The sequence below is a fragment of the Rhopalosiphum maidis genome, chromosome 2 (assembly GCF_003676215.2).
Source record: "Rhopalosiphum maidis isolate BTI-1 chromosome 2, ASM367621v3, whole genome shotgun sequence".
Taxonomy (NCBI): Eukaryota; Metazoa; Arthropoda; class Insecta; order Hemiptera; family Aphididae; genus Rhopalosiphum; species Rhopalosiphum maidis.
Window position 1 is genome coordinate 77233784 of NC_040878.1, and position 26884 is coordinate 77260667.

Genomic DNA, 26884 nt, shown 5'->3' on the forward strand with positions numbered 1-26884 from the left:
TTTAAAAAGACTTTTGCATACTTATAAAAAGTTGAACGCATTGTAAGCAACTTATTAACAAAGGGGCTAAATAGCAGAATAACTTTTATCTAAAGTTTAAAACATGATTTTTTACATTAAAAAGCTCAAAAAAATGGTTATTTAACTATACAAATCTAAAAAAATAATCAGTCTAAACATAAATACGTATTCATTTATTTAAGTTATACACATATTTAATAATTGAATTCGATCGATTTATTTTTAATATATTTATATATAAATATTTTATTAATATATAAGGAAGGAAATACAAAAATGTATTATTCATTGATTTATAGTTAGTAAAATGTATATAATATGTAAATATTTGAACTAAATAATATGCATAGGTATACCAAGCAACTGTAACAACGATATCAATGGTCAAAATGAATTGTTTAAAATCTCAGATAACGTTTATTACAAATTATCTGTTAGTTGTTGCGAATTAGAACTATTATCGTAGAATTATTGTATTATATTTTACCATTATTATACCACTTATCCTGCAGTACGTGCTTCGAAGAGATAAACAAGTTTCATCAGGATACCTAGATACCTAATACTACCTATATAGAATCGCTTTATAAACTTTCTCATTATTGAAAATTCAAATATTTATCTTTAGTTAGGTACTATAATAGGTTAGTAATACAGTAGTTAGACAAAAATAGCATATAAGTTTTTTAGATTTAATAATTTTAAATAGTTATTACCTATCACTAATAGTATATTTTTATGTTTTTAAAAAATAATAATAAATAGGCTCTGTTAATGGTATCAAATAAAATAATGTAATATCAATAATAATTATAACTAATTATTAATATAGTTCTTTTCAATAGTTATATTTATTAAATACTATATAATATAATATAATATTATTTTGTTGTAAATTATTAAAAAAAAATAAAAATAAAAAAAAAAACTACATAATATAATATACAATAATATACTACAATTTATATATATATATATAATCAGTGAATGTCACGTGAGCAGGATCTGATAATATTATAATAATACGAGTGAATAATTGATTGAGTTATGAGCCTATAAGACAAGTATGTAAATGATTATATAAAAAACTTATAACTCAATTGAAAATTGATATACCTTAAAAAGTCATAGTTTTAATCATACATCATTCTCTTAGCTATAATTTTGATAATAATTCACTCTAATATTAATGCTAACAATACACAATTAGTTCTTCTGGATGCTAATGTATTACGATGTACGCAGTTGTATTACGGACAAAAATATCGGGAATAAAGAGCCTCTAAAAATAACTATTATAACTATTATAATATTTGTACAAAATATGTGTAACTCTATTCAGAACTGATCTACAAACTCGTAGAGAATTGTCGAACATTGTTTTTAGAAAAGTCTTAACCGAAACATACTTAAATAATACATATATTTAATAATATTAAAAAGATTCTAAATAATATAAGTAAACGCGTTAAAAAAATAATATTTTCCACCAACATATGAATTTGTTGTTATATGTTTATATAATTATATGCAATAAACAATTTACAATTTAACGTTTACTTATAAAACTACACTGTGCATTCTCGATAACTGATACGGTAAGCGTATCGCTTGCCCAACCAATATTATAGCTAATGCAGGCCACGTATAACAAATGTTATATTATTCATATGGGCTGGTGGTAGGTACCAGTTCCGGTATGTTACGCCAAGGTCCATATGACGTATAATTTATAACTTATTTATTTATTTGATGACATATTATACAGTAGTTAATTATGACGTGAGATGTACAATTTCAATTAAATAATAATTACATACTTAGTTGAAAACAACAGTGTGTATACACGAAGAAAAAAAGTACCTATTGTCGTTGACACGACAAATCTCATAATTGCCAATTTTACGATTTTGAGTATATGGTGTTCTTGAATTTAGAAAAAAATATTTAGCTATAGTTTTATAATATGCCCTACGTTATAGAATTCATAAAAAATAATTAATAAAATCTTCTATATAATACCTACTATAAATCGTTTATAAAATATTTTCTTTATGATACCAATTATATGACACCAAATATTATTAAAAAAAACGTCACATGATGTTGTGTTGGCGAAAAACATAAACTATAATAAAACCTCCAATGTGGCAATATATGTATATATATATTTAAACAATATTTTCACAGCTGATATTGAATTTTTACTCCAATTGTTTTTAATATAATAAGATTTTATGAAACAGTGAAATTTTCAAAACTTGGTTTTGTAGATCATTGATAATTTTATTTTTTAAATTTTTTTGCGTCTTCTTAAAAATTAATTTTAATTGATGAGAGGTATTTTAAAGCGGAAACACGTATACGTGTACTTATATGTACTAGAATACGTTGAACTGCACGAACAGTGTATACATAACGTATAAGTATACTTAATTAAAAACATAAAGTGAATTATGATATATGAATATAATAGCCGATGAAAATAAAAACCCTTAATTTCAACGCGCTTGTAAATGAGTAATATCTCAACAAACATTCGTATTTACACGAGTAATAGTAATCTTTTAATGTTAAACTTTGAATAGTATTATAAAATAATTCCATCAGAAGCTATCCATACCAAAGTGTTTAAGATTCAACACTATTTGGAATACTTTTTGTATGCATTTATCTTCATATTTGAATACCTACATAGATTGTGTGTAGTTATACACACCTTCTTTTAAATATCTCAAATACTTTTTAAAGGTATTTTTAACAAAAATATACTATAAAATAATGCAATACACTTTAAGTTTTAATATACAGCATTGTTCTAAGTATCTTTCAATGTTCTAATAATTACACACAGTGTTTACCCTTATGTACGAACAAGTACCTACCTAGTTACTTAAAGTAAAACGTGTAATGTTTTAAGTGGTAACCATGAACTAATAATAATTTGAAACCGTTTTGTTAGTAAATACTTCTTATAATTAAATCGCTTGTAAGGTAATTATTATACGTAGAATGAATTTTAAATTTTTTGAATACGATTTTGGTCACAATTAAATTACAAAATTGATGATAATTTAAATTTTATGTATATAAAATATTTTAATTTAGATATTTAAATTTATTTGTATTATTGTAAAATATAAATATTTAGAGTAATAGGTAATAGTTACCTACTACCAACATAATAGCTAATGCCTAGGTATCAACGCATAGTGCATTTTTTTCATGTGGTTTAAGTTCAAAATACAATCCAAGTACTAAGCCGCTCAAAGGTGAAACTTTTATTTTGCATTTTATAAAATTTTTTATGTTACTTTTCCAGTTTTAGAAAATGTTTAGGATTTTAGTGTAAATTACAATATTTAAAATATTATAATTATCTAGAAAAAAATGTTTTTATAATATATATTTTAATAGTTTTAGGATATTTTTTTTATCTAAATTATATGACAACTTTTTAATACACGAATATTTTTAAATACTTTGTATTTTTATTTAAATTATATTCAATTCGTATTGACATATTGTGTACAGATTATTTTTATGGGAAATAGCATATATAATACAATAGGTATAACATATTGTATTATAATAATAATTGGTGTAATATTTTTTAATTTAAAATAACCAATGGATATTTAAAACCTATACATAAGTTTGTTAAATAGTTAGTTATGCATTATTAATTATATCACAATAATAATAAATTATTCGAGTTGTAAAAGATAAATCAAGCGTCACCATTGGTGGCATCTTCTATCAAGCAATCATTTCACTGCCATATAATTAAATTATCAATTGTGTATTCTTATTGTGCTCTGGAACGCAGATTGCACATTTAAAAAAAAAAAAAAAAAATACGACAAGCTACCATTTCTAGGCGTCTTCTTTAAGACGTATTATATATTCACCAAAGGTAAATCTAATTAATTTAATTATTTTCTATAAATATTAGCTATTTAAAAAATCAACCGATATGATAAATATCTTGTGTCGCATTAGTGTATTATTAACTAAACAGTGATGTACACTGGGAATTTAACGTAACTAATTATTATTATTCTATTATATTCGTATCTATATCGTACACGTTTAATGGTGACCACGGTGGAATATTTAAGTGTTGTTTTTAGCGTTCGGAGGTCGCGAACCGGAGCGCAGAATCGAGAAACTATCCCACGTTCGGGCGGCGTCAAACGCAGAGACCGGCATAGTCAGCTAGTGAATCACAAATCTCCGTAGAGTGTGTAACGGCCGCCGTTGCGGTTGCGATTTTTCGTTCGCTACCGAGTAAAAAAAAATATATATATATATATAAATAATAGTTTTATCGTATCGCCAAGTGCGGGATGCGGGTTAATATCGAAAAATAAAATAATAATTAATATTCCGTGCTTATTTGCATTTCTTGTTTATTTTGTTTTAAATTTAAACAAATTTATTAGTAATGTAATATTTTTTTCATCATCATAATATTTTTATTAATATTTCGGCATGACGAAATTTCTGTTGAAAGTCGTACGTCCGGACTAAAAACAAAATAATAATAAATAAGTATCATACGACATGTGTACAGTGACTGGCGGATTTCTACAGTTGAGCGCTTTGTGCTTTTGGATAATCGCTATAGCCAACTGCCAAGGTAAGATAATAATATACAATTTAATGTTTGTATTAAATTTTGTATAATACAAAGGATATAAAATCATAAATTTTTATTGTGGTTCTTTTTATTATGTATTAATTTTAAATTTAATCTAATATTATTCTAAATTAATATAAAACTAGTTAATTTTCTTTAAATTCGTTATTATAATGCATAGGTAATTTCACTCGTTTTAATATCTATTAAAAATATATTTTAGTTTGTACACAAGTAAATTCAAACTTCATTAATATTATTGCGATTATTAAATCGTCACTAATAATTCGTGTACATTTGACAATTCATCATAAACATATATAATATAAAATATTTTAACTATTTTGAAAATCATAATACAAATTAATTATGATTGATTTTTAGTTATAATAATATATTAATTGTTTTCAATAGGCATTTCACTCTTAAATTTACATAAATATACTTACTAATCATATTATACAACAATAATATTATAATCAATATATTTTAAATTGATTTATAAAATTAAGACATATAATTAATGCATTGTTTTGTATATAATCGTAACATCAATTTAATGTGTATAGACTTAGTACGCTTGTTAAATTTATTATTATTGTAACAATAACTTTATTTTATATATAATATTAAAAATGTTATAAGGATATTTTAAATATTTTTAAATTAATTGCATAGAAAAACAGATGCGGATAAGATAAATACTCACAGTATATATTTTAGTGAATAATATTAAAATGCGAGTATTTAGTTTTACATAAGACTGACTGTCTATCATGAATAATACATCATATTATAAATCAAATTAAACTTAAAGGCCACGTAATTAATTCCTATTATAGATGCATCAATAGGTATTATTTCAATATAATATTAAATATATAATGTAAAATAGGTTCCTATAGTTAATAATTGTTTTAAAATATATTATAAATATAATTAGTAATTAGTTACACAACTTATACAGTTCAGTTTTAAAAATTGCACGTTATTCTTAAAGTTCGTGGCGAACGACTAGCCTCTGGGTTGTGAGTAGAAACAAATAGTTTGTTGTAGGCAACTCAATATAGTTTCAATAACAATAAAACTTTTACTTAATATATAATATACTTTTAAAAATGTATACAACCCGAGAAGTCCGATAAAAGTTTCTTGTACGTTAATATCTCATTATTATTATTATTGTTGCGACTTTTGGTGTTATTTTTTTTCTCAGAATGTTGTTTCATTTCTACCATAAATAACACTGTCGTTTTCCGAGTTTCGCTACCCCTACTACCACCTTCACCACTACACAACCACACAATACCAAAATGGTATAAAATTAATTTAACCCAGTTCAATAGTTCTACTGTATGGTATGTAAATATTAAATACCCTCAAACCGTAATTCACAAAATTATTATTTTTTACTGATCATTCTCATTTAACGTTACTTTTGATAAAATCTCATAAATGGTCGAAAGAAAGCATCATCGATATTTTATGTTGTCATTTTTATTATTTTATTCCCCTATTTCTAATATTGCATACTCAGCTTTAAATAAAGTATAAAAGAGGAAAGGAACAAGGGTCCGGGGAACTAAACTGCTTTTCAATATTGAAGGTACCTTTCTATTTAAAATTGGATAATTTCTAAAATAGTGTAAGTATCAGTTTCTTATCCGCGTTGTCAACATTGGAAAACGTTTTTTTTAATTATTAGTGAAGCGTTAATAAATTATTATATAAATAATATAGTAACTTTTTTTTTTTACACATTATATTATATTTTAATGGAATAACTATGTCCTACACCAGGGAAACCAAACTATCCGTAGACCACATTTTCCCCATGAATCATAATTGTATACTAGGTATTAAATAAATTAACACGATACAAAAAATATACCAACAATGTATGGAATTTTTTTTATTTTTTTTCTTATTTTTTGGTGCTCCATTTTGCCCATCCTGTCCTATAACGTATTTAAGCTCGATAAAAATTTGGATGATTCGAACTAGGTCTATTTTATGTTACATACTATGTATTAGTATAGTTAAAACACAGTACATCGCATGAGATTTCACTTAATTTTAGGTACATTGTTACGAATTTATGAACATAAAATACTTTGAACTAGTTACATATAAAACTATTTTTTCTATTTAAATTTTTAACATTACAAATTGTAATCAAATTTTTCGTCAGTAGATATAGGTACCTACGACATTGTGTATATTTACAGTTTGACACTTTAAAAATATGAATGACATTTAATTTATATTTATATGAATTAAAAGTGAACATTGTGCCACTCATATTTTTATACCTAGCTCCATCCATAAAACATATGCAATATTATTTTCATTTAAAATTAAATATTTTAAAACTTTAAAAAGTTATATATTTATGAGTTAAGATTTTTATAATAGTGTACTAATTTAAATATTAATATATAAAATAGTTAATTATTACTTAACTATTTTATAAAATACGAATTAGTTGTAATTTAAAAAAAAAACTGCATATGATATTAAAAGAAACCAAAAATGGTTATTAGGTTTTGTATGAAATGTATAAAATATTTTATTTCAAAATTGTATTATGTCAAATTTGCATAGGTAAATAAAATACAATTGATTTGAAAAAAAAAAGTGGTTCGATAAGTCAAAATATATGAGATATTTTTACACGACTACAACTATATTGCAAGTAATTTATTAGATGTCACAATCGTCAAAATGTACAATACTCATATTAAAAGATCGTTTGTTAATATGGTCTCGGCAGTTGAGATATTATAACTAGCAACAGTCGTGGATTTATCAGTTATGTGTGACTCTAACAAAAAATGTAATGGAGACTGCTGACAACTTTTGCAAGTGTAAAAATTAACTACCTACTCTAAAAAAAAAAAAAAAAAATAATAACTCTTGAATCCATAATATTTGACGTTATGATGGTTGTTCAAAAACTTAAATATAAATAAACATTGTATTTTACGAATACATTATAGTAACTAAATGTAAAATGTATATACATTGTGTAAATACAATATTGTAATATGTATAGTGTAACGATGTAATTGTATTTTAAAGGAATAAAAACCATCGAGAAGTAAATATTTATATTTGAAATATTCTAAGAAAAATTACGAAAAAAACGAATAAAACTGATAATTTATATTATACACAATACACATAATAGCTAATTCAATTTCATGGATATAATTCACTGCAGATTAGTGGGCGTATGTGGGTAGTTGCATCATTCACGTTCCCATTAAAGTGTTAATAAATTTGATGAATATAATATATATTCTGAAGTGTTCGACTTGTGTGCTACCGCTACGATGAGGGCATTGTGCAAGATGAGTAGATATAATAGAAAGCGAAGTGTTCTTAAAACTGACCATAATGCCACTATAAACAAATTAAAAATCGTCTAGTATTACTTTACATTACAGTATTTATACCATTGTTATTAAATGCTGAAAATGTATTGGTTATTTCCAATCAAATAGGTAGTCTGTGTTCACATTTTTCCATTTATAATGAATTATTTAAATGATTATTTTTAAATTATTGAAATATATTTAAAGAGCATACTTTAAATTTTTCAAATTTCTCTCTCGTACTACTTGAAGAGTGTACTGTGGAAATATCAACTTCGGTTTTCAAATAACCCCTTCATTTTTTTCTAATGTTATAATTTAACGAATATATTTTCTGAAAATGTTGAAATATCAATATTTAAATGTCTCCTTTTTTAATATAATTTATTTAGTTACCAATTGTTTTGATAACGTCGTTTAATGGGAGTTCGTTGTATGGAAGTTTCACTGTATTTTAAGTCGTTTAATTAATTATATGTACGACCATTTACCAATCCACATAAGAACTGTAGAAAATAAAATATTTGTATAATCAACTCGAATAATTTAATGGTATTCATGTGTACTATACTCGTACTAAACGTTGCTTTGAAATCGGTAATCGTTATATTGAATAAGCTATATAGAGTACCATGGGTGAATCGCATACATACTAATGTTGCGCTATTAATTATTACACTTCAATGATTGATGTACAGACCTTTTGCTCGAAAAACTTAGTTATTCCACAAATTGAAGTTCCAAGTATCCCGGTTATGATTGGCGCCACCCATTTTCGTTCGTAACGTATTTTATTTATTAATATGAAAGTGATGTATTACTAAATATTTTTTATTTTTTTTTTATTTACAATGTATTAAACAAATTGTTGACCTATTTTATATTGCATTTTGTAATACAATTATTATTAACAATTATACGTAGGTAGGTAATATAATAATTAATAATATCATATAGATAAATCAACAGTAGAACGGTAATAAACATACCTAACGATGTTAATAATATTATGAATTTGAAAAAAATGAACAAAAATATGTGATTTTTAATTTTTATATTATTCCATATATTTTCTGATGCATAAAATATCACTGAAATAATGCGTATTTCCTATTTTAGTTTGACTACTGGAGCACTTATGAACCTACACGGTGAATTTATATACTATTTATACATGTTATCCGCCTACCATGTATTCACCAAATTTTACTTCCATAAAAATTTGATTTTTATAATTTTTAATTATACAAAAAAGGATCTTATTTTCGAATTCTTAAGATTTGTCGTACTAAAGGAGTTTTCTGTGGAAATGCAAACTTCTATTGTTCTTATATAAACACTCCTTTTATACTGTAAGTTATTTAAACAATAATTTTTCTGAAAATTTTGACATAGTATGTAAATTAAAATTCGAACGAATAGTTTTTTAGTTATTTAACATTATGCACTAGAGATAATAGGTCCATGATAATGGGATTATTATAATATACCAATATTTATAATTGGTAAAAATTGTCCTTGTATAAAAAAGACTAAATCCAATACATATTTATTTTATGTCTTTAAGGAATTTTATCTTTAGTATAAATATTATTATAACTGATAAACGAGTCGTTCGAATTTTGAATGAGATACGTCAAAATTTATAGTAAAAAAGTGGGATCTAATTTAAAAAACCTGATGTTTTTATCATCGCAAACCCTTCTTGAAGTAGTAGAATTATGTCTAAAGTTTTAAAATATAGTTTCTATGTATATTTAAAAATGTCATGAAAAATAATTTGATTAAAACCATTATTAAAGGAAAACTGAGAGTAAACATATTTGATGAATCATTAAATTATAATCATCAATATTATGTATTCTATTATATTTTATATGCATTATATATTATCCATTGGTATATATATATTTATATATTATATATTATGTATGTACACGCAATATTTTACACTCTATTATGTGCGAACAAAATTGATGTGGAAATATTACGTCAAACGGTTGCTTGCGGTACCTACTGTCTACTAACACCATACGTTTTAGCTGCGGGGAGATTGCTTTTTCAAGCGTTTTATTTATTTTTTTATGTTTTACGACGGTGGATGATTTGAGAATCGAGAACTTATTTTAAATATTGATAAAAAGCTATATCTGTATACGTTAAATATAAAATTGTCTCCTATATTTGGTTAAAATGTCCATATAATATATAAATGTCATGGAACTCACGATTATTTAGCTTTTTATTCGTACATCTCTAAAACATTTTCAGCTCAACATCATATGCTATAAAAGTATAGCAAGTAATAACTATATGTTTACGTTTTAGTCATGTACAAGAATTGAATAAATAAAATTCATCAGTTCATTTCTAATTTTGATTTAAATCTGAAAATGTGTATACATGGGTACTTATTTTCAAGAAATAAAATAACACTCACAAATATAAATAATATTTGATGCGATAAGATTCCATAGTGTTTAATAATTCCATACGAAGTAATTAATACATTTGTATACCTACTTTATTTTTCAAATGAATAAAAATGTATATACTTACAGGTTGAAATATATTTCAAAAATAAGTTTTTAAGTATATAAAGTATAACTACACATTTGTTGTGATAATCGACGTTTTTGAAAAGGATTGATTTATATAATATTTCAAAGGCCTCAATTTTCACCGAAATTTGGTTGATACCAAGTGCACCATACGATCTTATTGTTATATAATATAATGCATATGTATTCTATAATATTATACCTCTTCGGGTAGTTGATGGGATGCTCAATAGGGATATTCTGTGTTCACTGCATATTTGTATACCTCATATATTATATTTTATTATATATATATATTTAGTGAGGTACAATAGCTACATCATACATGCATACTATAAATATTCATGATACTGTTAATTATTATGTAGATCGATAATGAATAATATCTACGGCATTATTAATACAATTAGTCCGTGGCGTACCTACTGAACAATAATAATTATACCGTAGTGGAGCGGATTTAAAAAATATGCCCAGACAACATCTGAAAAAATCATGTCCTTAACTAACTTTTCATAGAAAAGCAGTTTAAATTGTCACAGTAAACTGCATAAAATGCAAAGAAATGCCAAAAATATTAGAATATGCTCGTTAATACGTATACTTCATAATATTAAAAAATCTAAATTTTAACGAATTTAACATTTGTTACTAAAGGAAAAACGAGAGTGAACATACTGGAGAAATCGTCCTGTACCTATATGTTTACTTATAATTTATAAATTATAAGTCATATCACATTAACTTACTATGTAGAAAAAAGGCACACAATGGACATAATATTACTACGGCACTATAACTAGATGAACCATAAACGAATAAATACAATTTATGCTCACCGGTTTCCAACCGTTGACATGTGGCTGCAGGCTGTAGCAATCTAGATAATCGTCTTGCTGTGTGTGTTCGGGTGTCATGAAAATTCATATTGCGTTTAATATTTTCCGTTTAGTTTAAATTGTTCTCAGCAAAAAACCGAATGCAATAATAATAATAATGACAGTACTTATTACGACCACAGTTATATTTAATTATTTATTTTAAGTTATGCATATATAATGGACAGATACGAACCACGCGACCACTAATTGACGGGCTTGTGCCCAAAATAATATTTATTATGTATGGGTACTCCGTGTTGTCGTGAAAAAAAAAATAAACACAAATATGCGTCCGCCGCGGCTTCTCGACATCATTGTTTGCGCGCCAATTGGTCGGCTACAAATCGTACTCGGATATTATCACTATATTATAAATTAACAACACAGTATGACAGTTTTTGATAGAATATCATAATACAGTTAATACCGTTCGCCGTATAGTTTAAATCGTTAATAAGTTATATGAACATATTTTTTATAAATTATTACTGGAAACCCGGACAGGTAATTTAGAAGTTGAAAATACTTTAACCGATACAAAGTTATTAACGTCTGACGAATATTAATTTTCAAAAAGACGATAATGGATTCCATTCGATATAGACTTCATGATTTCGAGCGTCGTTCGTTGTTGTCCGGTCAAAATTTATGTTTTTTGAAAAATGTCGATAAAAACACACACCAAATGCACAATTCTGAGTGTATAATAAATATCAGATTTTATCAGATTGAAATGCTAATGCCACTGGTTTGTACGTACACGCGCATAGCTGGCTCGATATATCTGTGATCGGGTAAAACGCAAGACTATTTGTGACCTTAAGTGAAGGTTGATAGAAACAAGCATCCACAATACATTGTAATGCTTGGAATTTTTACTTACGACCGCTGTGGACCACGTCACGCTTACATGTTCATTTGAGAGAACTCATGAGTTGTTATGGGCTGTAGAATTACCATCGACTCTAAAAGGATAAAATATTGTTTCGCTGTAACTACAAATCCTTGGACTTATCAATATGAATCGCGATGAACAAGTGTTTAATCGGAATCATTAGTACTGAACTATCAAGACATTATAGTCATACGGGCTTACACGAATTGCATTTACGAGAACAACGACTTTCGAAGAACGCAATAACACAGTCGTGGCCAAGTGATGAGCCTCAGATATGGGTGAATGATGACAGTGATTGCATATATAACGAAACCCCTGGCACAGCATAGTACCAGTGCCACGTCGAGTCCGCGGTACCTTCGCGATACATGCTATCAAAATATGTTCCTGTTTACTTAAACTAAACTAATAAAATAAAATATTTTAAAATCTAACCTAAAAATATTTTAAATATAATACGGTCAATACGAATTGTATAACAGCTAGTATTAAGTGCACTCTATTTATTATTACTGATTATAAAATATAATGTTTATCATAAATAACTAGAAATATTTATACATTATTTTTTTTTATAAATTAGTTGAATTATACAGTATTAAGTGAATAATACTAAAATCTATATTTAGCTAACTCAATAACGCAGATAACTGCATTTTCAACATTTTTGAAATAATGTCCCCTAAATCAAAAATTGCATTTCTTCGTAGCATAGAAAAACTATTTTGATATATTTTTAAACGGACGATATTACAAACCTTATAAAAAATATGACCATATGAGTCGACTAGTTACAAGAAGTTGTATGTATGAAAAAAAAAACAACAAACGAAAATATGATTAGAACCTACGACCGTTTTTAACTTTAACTTTAACTTTTTTTACTATAAATTAAATTGATTATTAAACATTTTAAAATTCAAGATTTTTACAATATAATAGATGAATTCAACTAATAATTAAATAACCAATGAAAAATCATAAATTTTATGGCTTTTTTTTAAAACTAATCAACAGAAATATATATTATATATATACATTTATTTTTCAACTGATTTACTCGTATATAATAAAAAAAGTTTATTTTTACATATTTCAAATCTTTCATGTAATAATAATTGCCATAGCAACCAGAAAGTAAGCAAACAATAATTATTATTAATAAATACTTCTATAAAAATATAAAATTACTAAAACTATCTTTAATATTAAAAAAAGTTTTGTATATTCTTTAAATATCTTATATAACGGATATTAAATTCCAAAATACAAAGAAGGAAAATACTCTAGGGGTCAGCGTGAGCTGATTGTATACGTGAATTTATTTTACGATAAATTGAACAAAAATTTGTAAAAGAGCGATGGTAGGGGGTTGCGTGACGTGGCGATTATTATTAAACCGATATAAATGTAGAAAATATAATGCGTTAGTATATCATAGTATATAGTAATAATATATTATCGCTATAATGAATCACTAGGGCTTAAGAATAAATCCAGTTGCCGCCGCCGATTGCTCGCTGACCTGTTGTAGACGAGACACTACTTTTTCCAGGTGGTGGTTGGTGGATTTGAGTGAATGCGTGCGGTGACAAACAAGAAGCTTTCTAAACTGCCCCCCCCCACTCTCTGTCCGATTTGCGATAGTAGTAAAGCCAAATATTACATTATGTCACCCATTGTTAACGGAATGAGGAAAAATAAAAATCGCCGTTGCCACGACAACACGATATAATATATAGAGCAGCCGACGCACGGCATGGGTGTGATTCAACGTGACTCGAGTGTCATAAGCACATAAATAAATACGGTTCTTCGGGTTTGATACTATTTCTCTGCGATGTCCTGGCGGTTGAGGTACTAGCCGAGGGGGGGGAGAAGATTTCGTAAGCAATTAATTTCCGCCACCGGACCTGATCCGGCACATGTATCGCGGATTATATCGTGCATGGAGCATGGGCGTACCATACTTATAATGTGGGTCCGTCGCATCGTCGCTCGTATTTACGTTTCATGTACGATGTATACTCGTAAACTGTGTATAATTGAAGCATTATTAGGTTAATCGATTTTATTTAATGTGAGATACTATACACTTATCATTTTTTCTGGTTTTATACGAGAAAAAAAATATAAATTATAATTTTGTAATTAACAATAAAATCAAGATATAACTACTGAGAATAATATATAGTGTGTCATCGTACAAGTGTAATATTTTTTGCATTAAAATAATCGAGTACAATATTTTATTTATTATTTTATACTTCTTCTAATTTAACGCTATTCTGTGGCAGTTTTGATAAGTGACAACGTTGAAACAATATCCATATAATTTGATTTGTATGATCGAAAATGTTAAGCCAGTGATTATCGACCTTTAATATGAATAAGTACTACTTCTTGTTTATAATCATTTTCATACTTCACTTCTTTTTTTTTTTTTTTTTGTCGACCATAACCCATTTATACATAATAAAATATAACTTATTTAATTTCGGTATTAATATCAATAATATCATTAATTATTGCTTATGACAGTTAGTTTTTATTTTAAAATATGTAATGATTTAAAGTAGATTTACATTGATAGGTGGTAGATAAAATAATTTTAAACGAATGATTTATAAAAATATTTAATTATGTAAAAACCATTTACATTGTAAATTTAAATTAATATATTTTTATTTTGACTTTTATTTCCAATCACACAAATGGAGTTTTTACATTTAAAGTTTTTAGGAGATAAATAAAAACTTAAAGAAAAAATTTCATAGTTGACTAAAACTTAAAAAAAAAGAATTTTACAAATTAAATTTTAATATTTTATGTAGAAAGGTTACATTTGTATGCATTATTTTTCAGAACGAACGAAACTTTGCATTTTTTTTGCTCATCACAAATTCACAATGACTGTTCAATATTTTCATACTTCATAAAAATCTTGTTAGAACATCCATTTTGTCTGATGATGTTTTACCTATTATGTAGATACAAGACAGGTTATATATGCATCATGTAAGTAATACATTTGAACTTGATTCAACTTGAAGTGTAAAGACTTGGAACCACGTAGAAAACTTTAAAAATATTCTATGTTACTCAATTTTGATTGGATATTTTAAGCAAATACTAAAGAGAAATTATATAATAATTTCACCTTCTTTTTAAAATCATAAATCACAAGTATTTATTTGGTTTTGTCAGGACTGAAGATTGTTTTGAAACTTAACACTTTCTGATGTAAAAAAGTTCGAAAGCATTAACAAGTTAATTAATTTTCAATTAATTTTCATGTATTTGTTTAACGTTAAGTAGCGAATTTTTTAACAAAATTATTTCCTTAATCGCTAAAAAAATATAACATAATTAAATATTATTGTTGTTGGTAGAACCTATAGTTTTAAAATGTATCATATATACTATAAAAATGTCATCATCAACATCTGCATTTTACCGAACCTGTTACATTCATTGTATTTTAATGTTTAAGAAAATTATTGGTTCCTACCTAATATATATATATATAGTATAATATTAATGCAAACTTAATATAACTATAAATTAGTGTAACTACAGATATTATAGTCTAAATTACAGAGTATAATAATATATATATATATAATATATACGATGTATTCGAGTAATCAAAGTAAGAAAGTACATAAACATTATTTTTAATTTATTTTTAAATTAGATTTATAATTTTATATTTTGTTACTTCTTTATCTATTATATTGCTATGGAACTCGTAAATAAAAATAAAAATAATTAATGTATTACAAAAATAACTTACAGATAAATGTATTTAATTGTATTGTAGTTAATAAAACGTATTGGCTAGGTTTCACTTCAGAATGAAATATACGGTACAGAGTAACGTGTATGAATACTTATATTATTATTATTGTTACACCGAATATTTTAGATAACTAATTTTGATTTAGTAAATAAATTATACACAATAAACTTATGAACTATGTGTAGATAAATAAATAATAGTTCCTATACGTTTGATTAAAATTCAATCCGGTAGGTACTAAACAAATATTATTGAAATTAATGTTACTCGGCGGGGATCATGAATTTGACGAAGGTACTAATAACAAAAGTTGCTGAGTAAAGTATATCGAATAATTCATGCCAATATTTCTTTAGTAATAAAAAAAAAAATTAAATGGATTTTAGGTATTTAATATTTAATTAAGAAACATTTTTTTCTGGTACTACACAATTTGTTACAAATAAGTCGAAAAGTAAGTGAATTTAATGGTATATAGGGGGAGAAAAAAAAATAACAAGAACGATCGAGTGAAGAGTCCTCCTGTTAAAAGAACTTCTACATGATATTATAGTAATTATATTACTTAGAGTGGTGAGGAGAATGTGGACAACTGTAAGTATACTTATGAGTACTAGTATATTAAGAGGCCACGGCACCACCGTCCTTTTAGTTTTTTTTTTAGGGTTACCAGGTTTATTTGTTGATGTGAGTCCTTTAATAAAAGGATCTCTGTGATTTTTCATATTAAGTTTAAATCGTTTATAATATTTTTTTAGCTACACCATGGAATGTAGATAGGTACAGCAAGGACGTTGTGCATGGAGTGGTTTGTTATATAAAAAGGGTGCTTTAGTTATTGCTTGGAGGGTTTTAGATTGAAATCGTCGAGTTCAATTTACGTTCGAGATTTTTACAAGGCCCCATAGTTGAATACCATAGGCCCAGATTGGTTTAATAAAAAGTTTATAGATTATTAGCTCAGTTGGTAATTTAGTATGATTTGTGGTTAAGAGAGGGCGGAGGAGACTGAAGCGATCGTTTAGAGTTAAAAGTTTGTTGCGTAAATAAAACTACCAGGTAAGACGTTGGTCAAGAGTAATACCTAGGTAGCAAACGCATTGCGCTGTTGGTTGGATTAATTCATTGAGAGTAAAAGGAGGATATTTTTTTTGTCTAATAGTGAAGGTGCGATGTATTGATTTAGACTCGTTTATTTTCACACCCCATTCCTTGTCCCATTTTTCGAGTAGAACTAGGTGTTCTAGGATAAGTGAAGAAGTTAAAGAAGTGAGTTCTTCGTAAAAAAATATTACATTACACTTGAAAAATGATGGCCGTAAAATAATTTATTCCTATAAATAAATGTGAATAAACAATGCGCCGAAGTGATGCATAGGACAAGATATAAATAGTTAAATCATTTGGTACCAGTGTTATATTTATTATTGAAATCTTTATAAATACAATACTTTCAATTTCTATATTATTACGCAATTATTTTTTACAAATATTTTGATCCGTAGCTTATATAATAAAGTTATTGATAAACTTGGATAAATGCCTTTCAAACTTTTAATGAACTAATATTGACTGAGTAATATATATTTATTTGTCAGTTTGTTGAATCAACAGAAACTTATAAATTACAATTATATCCAGCATAACCACTTAACTTATTATTATAACCAGGCGCATACCATGTAGGTATATTAAATTTATGTAATCTTCATAATAATATTTATTGTACCACCTGTATAGTAATATTTTAAATATGATGTGAATATCACAAATCATTAGCATGATATATTAAATTAAAAACCGTATTTAGGTATGGAATTTAATAGTGCGGATATCCTTGGTAAGTACGCGGTAAGTAATAATGAAATATGCTAAACATATAGATATTTATTTCCATCAGTTTATTTAATCCGTTATAAAATAACTAACAAATTTAAGGAAAATAATTAATAATACATAAAAATAAATAATTAAAAACTAAATATGCATCTCACCGTTTGTTTAGAATAAAAAAAAACAGTTGACACTATAGTTTTATTAAAACAAAGAATAAAAATGTTTGTTCAGTTGTTAACATTAATCTCAATCTTAAATGTACATATTTTTTTCGACAATTAATTTAATGATATATTTAATTCACGTATTAGGTTATTATATTAACATAAATTGATACGTTTTATAGATCCTGAGAGGAGATTTTTAATAATTGAATAATATGTAATTATTATTAAGTAAAATCTGCTGACGATGATAATAGCCGAGTATAGTTGACTATAACTCAGTAATTATTGTATTTAGTGAACCATTTGGTATTATATCAAAAAAGTATTTGTATGAGAAAGTTTTGTTATTGCGCAGTAGGATAAGTACTTAACTATGTAGTTGAGTGTATCTACTATAGGGTAGCTATATTAACTGGCAGGATGTATTCTCACTAAGCGATCAAAATACCCTTATAATTTAGATAATCTAATTTAAACATGTGAAATAAACAGTATGAAGTCTCTGACTAACTTCTGTTTTAGTTTTAAGTCACGTATGAGCGCTTTAAAATACTTTTATATTTTTCCATAATACTTATCTGGTAACATTAATGTTAAAAATAACTAAAAAAAAAATATATGTTTTTAAATTTATTTTGCAATTATTAAGAATTATTTTTATAAACAGTATATAAGAAATAGCTCATTCAAAAACAATGTATGATATTTTTTTTTAAGTTTCATAATTAGGTGAAATTTTTGTATACTCGGAGAATGAAATTATAAAATGAAGTATATTCAACAATAGTCATTCTAACTAATCTGCCAACAATCAATAATTATAATCATTTGATTCTTTTCAAACTTTTAATAATAAATAACCATCGTCTTTATTACGAAAAAACTACATTTATCTATTAACTTTTAAATGGATGTTAGTGAAATTTTCGTTTCTCTCGTAGATACATACTACACAGATTAACCACATTCATATAAAATAATTAATTAATTTATGATTTTTGAGTGAGTTGATAATATAATCATGCAGTTATTACAAATAGTATAGAGGATATTATTTTTAAATATTTGACAATATATAAGTTTAATATTTTATTATTCTTTGACTTAAATGATATTTAATTGTTTTGAGACAATTTTTAGAGAAAAAATTTTATCATACCTTCAAAAATATTGTTTATACTTTTTTACTATATGTCATTTTATTTAAAAATTATTTTAAAACATAAAAAAAATTATTTTGTCCTTAAATGCGTTTTATCTATGTTGCGTATATTAAGATAGAAAAAACAAACAGTACATTGATATCTTATTAAGTTTTAACATACACTGTCAGGTATACTACATTGAACATAATTTTAACTTATAAATAACCACATAGTTATTGAAAAAAGTCAAAACTTTTCGAGTTATTTATAAAATTACACATGATTAATTATTTGATTTTTTTTTAGGTGAGTATCAACTGTAATACATACATACCGAGTCGAATTACTACACAATGGTAATGTAGAATTAATGATTTATCACGTTATTAGCTTTGTGAGGTATATATTAATTTATTGATAAGTATACATTTTAAAATGTATAAATAATTTTGGTCTTGTAAGTATTGAGGAAATTGTTATACATATACATTATATAATCTTATTGCACACGAATACATGTTAAATATAATTAGAAATTTTATTTAATTATTAAATTTTTTAATAGTAATACATATGCATACTTTTACATGCATTTATAAAAATGTTATAATTATTAAAAAGAATTTCAAAAACAAAAGGTGAAATTAAATAAGACTTAAAAGTTTAATTTATTAATACTCTATATTTGCATTATGATATTATTATTTATAATATATACATATCCAATTATTATCCATAAACAAATATACTATAATATAATTAATAATAAATAATAATATTATGAGTAATTAATATTAATTTAAAATTGATTTGGAAATTCTCTAACACAAGTTATGTTAAAAGAAATAGATAATCTTAATGTTATGATAAATTATCTAAGTGTGCACTATAATATATGTTGATTTATTAATAATAATATATTATATATATAAAAAAAAAAAAAATATTAATAGGTATTAACGATTTAAATATATTATGTTCCTTATTCTTGTAATTAATTGTATATCACATTTGTATTATAATATAATTTCATTAATTTTGAATTTTAAATACTTTTTATAAGTATTACAATATTAGATTTGTTTTTTTTTTTTTATTCAATATTCGTTATTTTGATACATCCTATAACGATAATTTATTGATTTAAAAAGATAAACACGTAGTATACTTGTTTTTTCTTTTGTATTTACTTAACTTATTCTATAATAATTTTTGTACTTGTAGTGGAGCAAAATTGTGCTTTAGCCCATGATTAAACATTTATAATATGTATATATTTATTTATATAAAGCTGACTAAAGTAGTAAAGTAGTCGTGGATTCTGTTTATCGGATCGGCCTGTATTTTCCATACCGGAACTATATCCATCCCTGCAACCCCACATCTACCATGCACCTTATTCAACAGGAAACTTTCTATCTCATCCGCGTGCGGAAACGTGTTCAGAATCCCACCGATATCTAAGTCACCTGACCTTAATAATTTCAATCGAATTCGCATGTATGCAATGTGAAGTTTGCGTTGTACTTACAAATCCTCTATAGTTTCATTTAGCCTCAAAGGAATTATCGGCCGCAATCATTTACCTTATTTTCAGCAGAAACATTGAAAATGTGTTACAGTCTTTTTTTTTCATTGACTCTATATACGTAGGTTCACGAATTATATATATATATATATAAAAACATACTAATTATATTTGTTATGCGTATTATATCAAATTTTAATAAAATGTGTAATTTACATTTAATAAGTTCTGTGTATTTACATATTATAAATAATGTATATTATTATATTATACAGTAAAACTTCCACTTAACAAACTTCTATTTAACGACATTTTCTGTTTAACGAATTATTTTTGAGAACCATGACCTTCATTGTTAATTATGCGTAAATTTATCTCTGTATAAAAAATCTGATGTTTCTATATAACGAATAAACTGTTTGATAACAAAACTGTTCTTTTTTAATGAAATCGAAACATTTTACGAAAAATGTACAATTTATAAAAATAATAAGCAAACGAAACTCACTAATTATTTCTTAATAATAAATTAAATATAAAAATATGATATTTATTACGTAATAAGATACTATTTTAATGCTATTATATTTATAATATGATATGTATTTGATGTTTATATTTTGATAATTTTTATTTTTATTTAATTTTTTTATACGTGGTATTAAATATGAAATAATATGTAATAATGTCAACAAAAAAAATATGTAATTCTATATAACGAATTCCTTCATATTAGGTTTTTTTTTAGTTCTCCCAACGACTTCGTTTTATGTATATTTTACTGTAATTTAAATTTTCTAATCTATATTATATTATTGATACTATTGAAAATAAAAAAAACTATGTATAAAATCAAACGTTGGACATGGTACTTGTTTGTTATTGACATGCCACCGAACTGTATAAAGTCATCCTGCCACTGGGTGACTTTATATTAGCTGTCTTTATTCTAAAAATTCGATATTCACGATCGATATTATTTTTTCTGTATTTCGACATTTTATGTGTGCGCGAATCAAGTATGTGATATATTCATGAGAAAAAATGTAAATACTTCTTATAATATTTGAAAATGTATTATATTATAATATTAAGATCGTGTAGAATGATGTCGGCTTATTGCTATATTGTATATGTAATTTATAGTGTGTACCTATATTACAAACGTCATTAATGTATTTTGAAATATTCTTAAAAATATAATTTAATAAATTACTTCCTACAATATCGAATGCTGATATTCAATTTTCTGCTCAAAAATTATGTTTAAGACAAATAAAACATGTGACATTTATAAAATTTAAGGATTCGTCATATTATTTTATTGTCTTTTTTACTTCTTATTATGAAATACGATTTATTAACTATTTATATATTTATGCATACATTTAAATTACATATTTAATCATTATTATTCAATTTTATTATATATATATATATGTAAGTATATTAGATTAGATTATTTTTATAATATCAGTTATAATTGTTGAATTATACGTAGGTGTTATTTGTAGATATATATAATTAAAAGCTAATAATAATAATAAAGAAAATTTAATATTAATTATTAAAAATGCAGTATTGTTATTTACATTTTACTTTAATAATAAAATTACAAAAAAAAAACCAAAAGAAAAATTGTTACAGAAGATAAATAGGTCACAAATCCTGTAAGTTGCATTGTTTTTATAAAAATAAATAGTTTAAAAAAAAGACTGTTGACATAATATTAGCATCACATTTGAAAAGGGATTCTGTATATAGTTATTGTTTGTATTAGAACTAATTAAAACTGAAAATAATTGATTTGAGTTTTATTGGATTTAATTTTTTAATTTTTGCTTTATAGCTTTGTTTATATTTCATAATAATATTATGTCTTGCATAATTATTAAAATATTTGAATTATCAATAAATATTTTTTTACCATTAATATTCAGTTGTAAATGTTTAATAAAAATTGTTCAATTTCAAAAAAATTAAATATCCATTTTACCTATGCCCACTGATTTCGTTTATTGATTATTTATGTTTTCATTAATTTTTATTAAATTGGAATTGCGAAAGTTTTTAATTTAATTATTCATTTTATATTAAATTATTTTGACTTTTGTTTTACAGATAACGCATCGCCAAAAATATATAAATATCATATTATATTAGGTATTAAAATTTCTTATAGTGGAGTTATTGTATTTTTTCATATGAGTTTGTGTCTTGTTGAATTTAATGATGACTATTATATTATTTCTGGTACTTCTGGTTCTTATATTCTATTGTCAATTTAAAATGGGGAGATAAATTGAATTTTCTTTTAAAACATTTTCTTTTCTAGCTTCGATGTATTTAGTTAGTATTTCCTCACACGTATTGCATTGTATTAGGATTGATTCATGATTCATCAAGACGTATCAATTTATTCTTGTAATCATCGTCTAAGTTTTTGATGGATTACACTTTGTAAAGTTATATTTTTATTTAATTTCGTACTATGTCGGGTGTGAATCTTAAAACCAGTTCAAAAGATACTAAATTACAAATAAAAGTATTTACCTAAAATTATTTTGGGATATGTTTCTATGAATTAAATAAAATAAAAAAATCTATTAGTAGTTAAGTAATATTTTGAGGTTTTTATTAATATTCCATATTACAGTCACGTACTCATAAATTATGCTATTCCTGAAAACAAGGATTACATGATTAGACTACTTAATTTACAAATGGATTAAATGATTTTTTAGTAAATTATGTAAACATTAAAGCATTTATAACCATACCTATAGTTTTAAAAAACAAAAATGTTCTAATAAATACTTTATGCATGTATTTTAGTTGGAAAACGTCTTGGTGTGGTAAATAATATAATATTTTTATAATTCTTATCATTATTGTTAATTAACTACAATAATTAAATATTGTTTATTATATCATGATAAGTCTCAAGATTCATCAATTTAGATTACTATTTATACCTTTACTATCTCAATTGCACCTATATTATGTAGCTCTAAATTATATATAAGGTATTTTTTATTTAGTTATAATAATAATTTGTATTTACAACTTTACACAAAGCTTTACTAACTATTAGATTGTATATTTTACTTGACAAATCTACACAAACACAAAATCAATACATTTATAATAATAATAATAATATATTATATTAGATAATTTAGATCTATATATTTACACATTAGGGTTTGAACATCACAAGTTATTTTTGTATTGATTTAACAAAACATCTGATGTAGGTACCTGTAAAATATTAATATTCCCGTGAACAATTTTTTTTTTCGTTTATTATAACTTAAAATGTTTCAACGCACTGGGTGTTATTACAAGTATTTTGATAATTTTAAAATTTATAAGTAACATATTTATAACATAAGTAATATTGATAGTAAATAATTAATATTTTGGTAAAATAATTAAGATTGTTATTGGGAATACAATTTGACGTTTTTGAATAAAAAAAATAATAAATAATAAGTTTGAAATAAAAGTTGATATAGTGTCGGCGATATTATTCTCCGTGTGTAATAATTGAATTTTTGTAGCTTCCACCTGTTTGGTCTTGGACTGGGCGTTAGAATCAGATCCCTTGGCTGGATGGACTCTTGGGACTGTTTTTTTTGAAAGTAGCTTTGTAAACTGGGCATCCTTTGAAATTTGCAGTGTGTTCCTTTGTGCAGAGGGCGCATTTGGGCGGGCTATGGTGGTCTTTGGACCACTCGTTCGTGGGGTGATTACCACCACACTTTACGCATTTAGGTTCGCGTGTGTCGGTAGAGTTGGCAGTTGTGACATTGTGGTGGGCCACGTACCTTTTTATGTGGTTTCTCAATCGAAACTTTGGTATTGAGTAGAAACTTGATGTCAAGAGCATCTCTGTTATTGTCTTGTGTTTAAATATCCACAAAGAATAAAGGTAAAGGACATTTGATTTATTCTTAACATTTTATATATCAGTGTTTTTCAACCTGTGCGTCGCGGCTCCCAAAGGCGTCGCCGGTCATTATTAAGGGAGCCGCGTTCGCAATAGAAACGAAAAATACAATTTCCGCGCACCAATACATATTACATTTTGGGTGTGTGAGACAGATCGGCCGTCGATAACCGTGTTTGCGATATCGAGTAATAGCATATTTCGATTACTATTTACATTTATTTGATGATATAATGCAACAAAAACAAGCACAGCCGTCCCATTAAAAATAAAGTTAGATTAAAATTATTATAAATAATTTAAATTTGTTTATTTTTAAATATTCGTATGGGAGCCGTACATTTTATTTCAAAATCAAAAGGAGCCGTGGACCCGAAAAGGTTGACAACCACTGATATATGTGTTTAACTGAGTGTCCTAACTCAGCTAAGGCACTAGAAATGTCATTACTTAAGGTGGAAAAAAGTAGGTTTCTGATAACTATCCTGTATGGGCGAAGGTGACGGGAAGTGTATGAATGGAAACTAGCTTTTGTTCCATTTAAGTGGTCAATGATTTTATTGAATTATTCCCGATTTGCAGGTTGTATGATGATGTATGACGGCGTTGACCTACAGGTAAAGCCATTTGGGTCGGTGACGGTGGTAATTACCTTATTGAAAGCGGAAAATTCTTTTATGTTCTTAACATGGATTGGTGGAGCTGGAGGCCCCTTATCTCGTTCAATGCGAGGCGAGTTCACGAGATCTTCCTTGAGGATGATTAAGTGGCGAGTAGGACGAAACGGTTTGGTGTAACATAGACTTTGGTTTTTTGTTATTTTGACTTGGCGAAATTGACGAAGATGACGAATTTCGTTTTTGTTGGTTTTGGTGCACGCGGCGAAGCGGGAACAGTTTTCTGAACATTGTTCATCATAATGATGTTATTGTAAAATTTGAACTGTTAGCCAATATAGTGACCGTAATAAATTACTAATGAGCGCGCGCAGCGATAACGGGAGGAATACGATACGATGCAGTGTGTTCATGATGAACGCTATAGCCGAACTCCCCCACGAACAATATCTTTCATAAAAAAAAAAATATAATAATAATATGAACAATGACGTTATGTTTTATAAAGCATATATTGTATATATTTTATACAATACACTATATCTAGAAATTAATATTAAATATGTTAAACGCTTAATACAACTATTAAAGTGCAGAAATTGGTTTTATCTTAAGGTAGATTCTAAAGAGGATTTTTTTTTAACAAACTGTATGCAATATGAATATTAAATAAGTATATTTAATATCGATAACAATTATTAATCACCATTATATTTCACCATAAACTTTTATTCATCTTTATATTTATTCAAACCTTTTTTTTAAAATATGTACAACAATAACATCGCACAAACAATAGATAAAATACGTATGTAAAATATTTATAGAAACTATACTTTGCTAAAAACAAAAGATCTTGAAGCATGAAAATGCATTACGTTAACGTTATACAAAAGGTAATGTTTAGCTTTCATCATACTGTTCAATACCATAAAATACTTAATGTTTCTCAAAATGAACAAAACATGCTATTAAATTGTGAGTTAATAAAATAAATTAAGAATAACTTGTCTAAAGACAACACTCGAAATGTCATTAAATTAATTTTATTTATTTATTAAATAATAATATATTTTTATTATTTAATAAACGCTTATGAGTAACTGAGTACTGTAATCCCTATTCTTATTTCATTTCAATATATTACGGAAACTATTAAAAATATAATTTACTGATTATAAAATATATATATTATCATAATATGTCGTATGTATACAACTAACGAATAAAATGTTGGTTAGATTTAGAAATTGCGTATTTTATTATATTAATTGATCTGATGCCATAATTAAAGTTGGTAAATTTGGTAACTTATAAATTATAACTATATATGTAATATAAGTAATATAAACAAAAACTAAATCTAAGTAATGATGATAAGTATAATATGGCGAGGGATGGTATAGACTAATATCATTTTGAGGACCTATAAATCATATTTATGTCACACAATTATA

The 26884-nt window shown here is 25.5% G+C and overlaps 1 protein-coding gene across 1 annotated transcript in view; it reads left to right on the forward strand.

Moving 5' to 3' along the window:
* Positions 1 to 4368: 4368 nt before the first annotated feature.
* Positions 4369 to 26884, forward strand: part of LOC113553920 (inactive tyrosine-protein kinase 7-like) — a 198883-nt gene continuing 176367 nt past the window's right edge. Inside the window, exon 1 of the mRNA XM_026957512.1 lies at positions 4369 to 4663. Coding sequence (XP_026813313.1) covers positions 4588 to 4663 — 76 coding nt within the window. The 5' untranslated portion in view covers positions 4369 to 4587. The remainder of the gene's footprint in view (positions 4664 to 26884) is intronic.